Genomic DNA, 6,955 nt, shown 5'->3' with positions numbered 1-6,955 from the left:
AAGGTAAGGGGTCATTTCCCCATCCTGTTCTCGAATCTAAAATTCTCTTCACTTCAGACCTTTGAGGACCATCTCACACCAAACCTCACATGCCCCTAGAGATCTGGCTTTTACTAACCACTTCTGATCCTGTCCTCAGTAGCAGGTTGGTAGGCATCAACCATGTGCATGGACACAGCCTTCCACCATCCTAGGTCCCACCCATGTTTCCCCACATGTGGCAGGAAAACTGGTAAGAACTGGGCTGTGATCCCCTGTTCTAAGACCCTGTAACTTCAGTTGCAAATCTCAGGCTGGTCCCCATCCATCTCTAGGGTGTCATGGTCTAGGAGCCCGAGTGTGAGGCACGAAGACAGCTGTAGGACACATACTTTCCTGCAGACAGTTGGATTTTCCTGTCATGGATGACAGGAGGAGGCAGGAGGGGTCTTCTGTCCAGCTGGACTGTAGCTCTATAACAAACAGTCCATTTCCATTCAAAGAAAAATAATATAAAAGAGACACTCCAGAAGGTGTTAGCAGAACATGGCCAAAGGTCACCAGCACTTGGCTGGGCAAACGAGAGATCCTAAGCATCAAAGAGACTTTACAAAGCAGAACAGATGCCTTGATAAAGCTACCAAGCCCCTCGGTGGCTCAGCTGAAATGCAGTGGGACACGCACCAGCAACCCCAAACGTCTTTTACAAAGACATGAAATCCCAAAGGAAGGGAGGCTGAGGGGCATCAAAGGAGCTACACCGCCCACAGCACAGGTGCTCTGGAGGAAGTGGGCGCCACTTCCCATCAGCTTAAAGGAAGCAGAACCCCAGCAGCCCCCCTTTCTCATCTGCCAGACTGACCCTCATTGAGACGGCAGCTAATCTCCATGGCTGGTTTCCATTCTCCATTCTTACACGTCAGGTACTTGTAATCACCCTTCAACATGTAGCCTTCAGCACACAGGTACTCAATGACGCTGCCCGCATTCAGGGGGTCTCTGCAGGGCCGGGGGTGGCAGATATAGCCACCATTCTCTGGCTCCGGGGGTAGGGAACACACTGCAAAGACAGAGAGAGAGTGCGTGGGGATACAGCAGTGAGGTTTCCCAGTGGGATCCTGTCCGTGCTGCCGAGGAGGACAGGAAATGCAGGAGGATCTGAGAGCCATTCTCTTAAAAGGCTGTTGGCCAAACTCTGGAAATTCAGGTTGCCAGTGACAAAAGGAAGCACGATGGCCGCAGGGAAAGTCTGGCTGCTTGCAACATTTCCCCTCTTGCTCTGTATGTGCCTTGGGAGAACCACACCCATGAGGGAGTGACAGACTCTGACAGTCGTGAACTCAGAGACCTAGCACATCATATGGTTTTCATAAAACCTACTGAAACACACAATGAATCAGAGTGAAAGGTGGTAAAACACTGTCAACCTGTGCAAGGGAAACGTTAGCCCTGTTTCTGATAACAATACCAGAAAAGACGCCATGGTGTGATAAAAATGTGCCTTCGTGGCCTGAGAGGGGATTTCTGATGGATTTCCTGGCCCTCCCAAGCCCCCATGTACTGCCCTCCTCCTGACTGGAGAAGTCCCCGCCAGCACTGGTCTCCATCCCACAGTAAAGCCCACAGCTTTCGCTCAGGCGAGACTATTTAGCTTTAAAAGCATCTTCACCTTCTATCCCTTTATTCTGACAGCTCCAAGACCTAGTTATCATTACTCCCCTTTGTCGATGAGGACACTGACCCACAGAAGTTAAATGACTTTAGCCAAGCGTAAGGCACTGTAAAGGGCAGACCCGAGAGCAGGGTCGAGTCTTCTGACTCTAAAACCTGTGCTCTTTCCACCAGCAGACACTGCTTCTACCCCAGGAGCTGAGTGGGCCTTTAAGAAGTATGCATGTCCTGGTCACCTCCTTTCAAACAGGTCAGTTAGGCAAACGGAGTCCAAGTGTGGTGAGAACCCTGGTGTAGATGAGTTGTAGCAGTAAGTCAGAGGAACAGGAAGGTCTAAGCGGCCTGATGAGAAGGGTGACCTCTGATTCCATGGCCTGCACCTCCAATCCTAGACTGACGCTGCAGAGTTAAAAGTCAGGCAATGGACTGTGGGGTGTGCTTAGCCCTAACAGGAGATACACAACAGGGGCACTAAAGGAAATTCTGTTTGGAAGGCTAGGCTGGGGGAGAAGACATGCTGGCAGGATGGCCAGGTACCATGAACTTCAACTTTCCAAAAGCCTTACTAATATAAAAGATAGAAAATTCCAAAGGGCATTTGATTTTGCTGACAAATATCCTGCCCCCATCCTGATTATCACAAGAACATCGGTATGAAAATAAGAACTGTTTTTTTTTTTTTCCCCCACTTCCTCTAACAGACCTGGAGCCTGACTGAACCCTCTCCCACTCACAAGACTGCCCACCGCTCCCTTGCACAGAGATGCCCTTACAGCCTCTTATCAAATACCACTTCCCTTCAACCTAAAGACTGCCAGTAAGCAGGCAGACTGCCAGCCAGGCTGGGGGGTAGGTCATGTCGAAAAAGAGATGATGGCTCCTGCCTTCAAGGTGTGTATTGCTGAGATGAGGAGAAAAGACTCATCTATAAAGATTTATCAGACAATAATGCCAGGGTGGGTGCCACAGGGATGCACAAGAAGAGGTCTGGGCAGCTTCTCTGAAACTAGCAGATGAGCCCAAGTAAGTGCCCCAGTGCCCTCTAGAGACACGCCTTCTCCAGATTCTTCCCACGCCACCCACCTCACCCAAAGTCTTAAACAGGAGGAAGACAGACCCACCACACTCCTGGTGCCTCTTGCAACTTTGGCCAACTAGTTCAAAAAGCTGTCCAGCTGGATTTCCAAAGGAACCTCTGTAAACTGCTTTACTCTTTACATTTTCCCTCTTTTGTTCAGGGCAACAAGGCTGCCACAGATCCCCTGGCTCTCCTAGCACTGTGTCTAATTGGGTCATTTCCTCAGCATAATTAATGCTGAGCACCCCAGGGCAGCTTCCGAAAGCAGGCAGGACCCACTCACAGGTCCAATGTGCTGGGAAAGATGGTCTCAGAGGAAAAGCTGCAGATTCTAAAGCCACTCCTGCTGCTGGTATTCCTGCCGGTAAAGCCCAAATCTAGAGAACCTTTGAGATCACCTAGCATAAGGAAAGTTTAGTGCAAAAAAAAAAAGTGGCAAGCAATGAGACCATCTTGCAGACGGTCTTGACTGCAACAGGAGGTGTTTGTAACATGTTCAAAGGACAAGGGAAGCTTCTGAGGGGTCTTGAGAAGGGCAGAATTATAAGAAGAACTGAATCTGATCAAAGATGGACAAAGCTGGAGGGAGCCTTAAAGTTTGTCAACAGTACAGCAACCCTAGTACGGTCAAATACATGCACATAAGTTCTTTTACATTATCTGTGAAGGCTAAAGGAAACCAGTCAAATGCATAGGGCTCAGCATTGCAAAGAGGCTGCCCCCGGTCCAGGGAAGTAAGGAGGCTATGGAGGTTAAAAAAAAGGGGGGGGGTAGGGGGCAAGGTCATGTTAAGACACCAAGAACACAAGAAAAAAATATGGCCTTCTTGCCCAGGCAAACAGCAGAGTGGGAGAGTTGTGGCAAAGAGCCGGTGTTCGGGGCGCCAGGGTGGCTCAGTTGGTTAAGCATCCGACTTCAGTTTGGGTCGTGATCTCGTGGTTTGTGGGTTCGAGCCCCGCATCAGGCTCTGTGCTGACAGTTCAGAACATGGAGCCTGCTTCGGATTCTGTGTCTCCCTCTCTCTCTGCCCCTCCCCTGCTCATGCTCTCTCTCTCAAAAATAAATAAACATAAAAAAAATTTTTTTAAAAATATTATAAAAGAGGTGTTCAAAAGGACCCTCTCAGTGATGCCTGGGTTAACAAGAAATGGAAGAACATCAGGAAGAGCAAATAATCATCCAGAGGCTTCTGGAAGCCACCATCCTGGGCAAGAGGCTACCTTAATCTTAATCTCAGCCTCTCTCTCTGACAACCCAAGGTTCTCAGAGGGAGTTTTAAGCTCGGTTCTAAACTGCAAGAAGACAATGAACTCATCTGATTTGGTCAAGCCGCGTAATTGTAAAAAGGGAGGGAGAAAGCCAGAAGATAGAAATTTTACAGGAAAAAAATCAATTAGTTCTCCTTAGCTTCCTTCTCTGCTTTCCATTATCTCCTACAACCATTTAGGCCTCCAGTAAGCACAGGAAGCAGCAAAGTAGTTCTTCAGGGGCCTCAGAGAAAGACGATTCAGCCAGCTGGGGAGGATGCAGACGGAGAAGATGCAAAATAAGCTGGCTGATCCTTCCACCTCCAAGTCACTGCAGCCTACAACCCTCAGTAGAAAACAAGAACCCTTGATTAGCCCTTCTAAATGGGCTTTGCTTTTGTGTCCTGAGGACCAGCCTTTTAGAAGGAGGAGGCAATAAACAAAACCAACTTTGTAAGATTCCGTAACAAGCAAATCAAAATGAGCTCCAGGAGAGGGCCCCAGATCAAACTGTTCAGTGTAACACACTTGAACAAGCACTTGAGCCCCTTCAAAATGAGGTATGAAGAGTAGGGAGTGTGAAGGTCAGTGTGAGGAAGGCAAATAGACATTTAAATACCTGGTGCATTTAAAAAAAGACTCAACAAAAGAGATTTCTGGCTGACGTCAGTTATCAAGAAAATACCATACTCTAAAACACTGACTGAGGGCTTAAGAAACTGGTCAGTGTTCATGCACAAGTTTGAAATAATGTAGTTTTAGGCTAAAATCAGAGCAGTAGCATTTAGAACATAACATTAAGCACAGAGAAGTAGGTGCTTAATCAAAGCATCCAAAGAAAGGATGGCTGGAGAAAAGCTTTCCTGGGAATTAAGGGGAGAAGAAAAAGGCTTCCCCAAACTCAGCACACCCACACAGCAGTCGTAATAATCAGGGACACCACGGAGGCAGAATTGTAAATGTCTCTGGTAGTAACTCAGAGCCCCCATCTCTCCACAGGCTGCTCTAGGAGGCCATAAATGTAAATGTGACAAGACTGTGCCCTCAGAAAGCTTAGAGAGGACAGACTCACACACGGCCAACTCTAATGCAAAGCAAAGAAGGAAGTGTTAAAAGGTGAACTCTTCTATTAGCCTGGGCCGTCCTTGTCAGAGACCATCTAATTCAGGTAAGGAGCACTGCTGGCAACCAGAGGAAGGTAAGAACCAGTGGCAAAGAAGAGAAATAGGATCAGAAAAAATAAGGATGGGAGGAAGGAATGGATGGATATCACACATCCAGCGCAGCACTGTCCAACAGAAATATAATGCAGCCACATAGGTAATTTTATATATTTTTTTAATGTTTGTTTTTGAGAGAGACAGAGTGTGAGCAGGGGAGGGTCAGAGTTTGAGAGAGAGCGTGAGCGGGGGAGGGGCAGAGAGAGAGGGAGACACAGAATCTGAAGCAGGTTCCAGGCTCTGAGCTGTCAGCACAGAGCCTGATGTGGGGCTCGAATCCACGAACTGCGAGATCGTGACCTAAGCTGAAGTCAGATACTTAACCGAGCCACCCAGGCACCCCAACATGGGTAATTTAAAATTTTCTAGTAGCCATGGTGAAAAAGTAAAAGGAACACATGAAATTAATCTTAATAATCTGCTTTATTTAACCTAATTTATATAAAATATAAATTTTTCTATTTTAAAGAGATATCTAATTTTTTTTTCCATAGTAAGTCAGCACATCTCAACTCAAACTAACCACACTTCAGGTTCTCAGTAGCCACATGGGGCTTGGATTCACTGTACTGGACAGCACAGATCCAGGAGAAGAGTCCTTGTCTGAGAGTCAGAGGGGGAGTCTGGCGATCTGAAAGCAGTGGAAAGGTTCAGAAGCACACCACAGGGGCAGGAGGGCCCCCCCCCCCCGCCCAGGAGCCTAGCCGGTCGTTCTATTTTTTAATGTTTATTTCTGAGAATGAGCAGGGGAGGGGTAGACAGAGAGGGAAACACAGAATCTGAAGCAGGCTCCAAGCTCTGAGCCTGTTAGCACGGAGCCCAACACACGGCTCGAACTCATAAACTGTGAGATCATGACCTGGGCTGAAGTTGGAAGCTCAACCAACTAAGCCACCCAGGCGCCCCCCCCCCCCCCCCGAAGGTTGTTTTAAAAGGTACTGTTTATGTGCTTGCTCTCAAAATCCCTTCTTGATATGTGAAGGTCCAATTTCTACTTGTAGCCCTCAACGGTTTATTATAAGCGGAGCCAGAGAAAAAAGCAAGGTAAAAACAGACAAAAAGGGTATTCAAATGTGCAGTTTGGGGTTTTTGTTTTTTTGGACATAAAACAAGGAAAGTAATAATTACTGCAAATAGATTATTACATGTGCCAGGCACACTTGTGAGTTCTCTCTTTACATGAAGCAGGGACTGTATTTTCTCCTAAGAACAATGAGGCTCAGCTGAGTTGAGTAATTTGCCCCAAAACACACATTTGTAAATAATGATGCTGGATTCAACAGGCACTCTACTCTGGTTCTTAGGCTGCAGGCTTGACCACTAAGCTGACCTGGGCCTGCAGGGGAGGGCAGGACACCAGGTTCCATTCTGTGGCTCATACCCTGATAAACTAGGCCTGGAGCTTCTGGAACACCTAGCTACTCTATATGTGAAAGGAAAAGTCATACTATAGTGTGAAAAGGCTCAAAGAGAAGGTGATTCTCCTCATGAAAACCTCCCAAGAATGTTGGGACTGGGCATTCCAGACAAATGCAAAGAGGCAGGGGTGCAGGGTAATAATCACATCTGACTATAGTGAAAAGTTTTTTTTTCTGAAGCCTCCTTTAAAAATCTCAGTACTAACAGCTCATATTTATTAACCATCTACTATAAATGCCAAGTGCCATTCCAAGCACTTTACATGTGTAACTCATTTAAGCTTCACAAAGACCTTGTAAGAAACATATTATTACAGTATTATACAGATGGGCAAATTGAGT

General features: G+C 46.9%; 1 protein-coding gene across 2 annotated transcripts in view; it reads right to left on the bottom strand.

Moving 5' to 3' along the window:
- The window catches only part of SUSD6 (sushi domain containing 6), a 98,017-nt gene that overhangs the window by 11,334 nt on the left and 79,728 nt on the right, over positions 1-6,955 (bottom strand). For both annotated transcript variants that reach the window (XM_047864536.1, XM_047864537.1), the window contains exon 3: positions 842-1,039. In XM_047864536.1, the coding sequence (XP_047720492.1) occupies positions 842-1,039 (198 nt within the window). The remainder of the gene's footprint in view (positions 1-841; positions 1,040-6,955) is intronic.

The sequence above is a fragment of the Prionailurus viverrinus genome, chromosome B3 (genome assembly GCF_022837055.1).
Source record: "Prionailurus viverrinus isolate Anna chromosome B3, UM_Priviv_1.0, whole genome shotgun sequence".
NCBI classification, from domain to species: Eukaryota; Metazoa; Chordata; class Mammalia; order Carnivora; family Felidae; genus Prionailurus; species Prionailurus viverrinus.
This window is presented reverse-complemented; position numbering and strand designations above follow the sequence as displayed.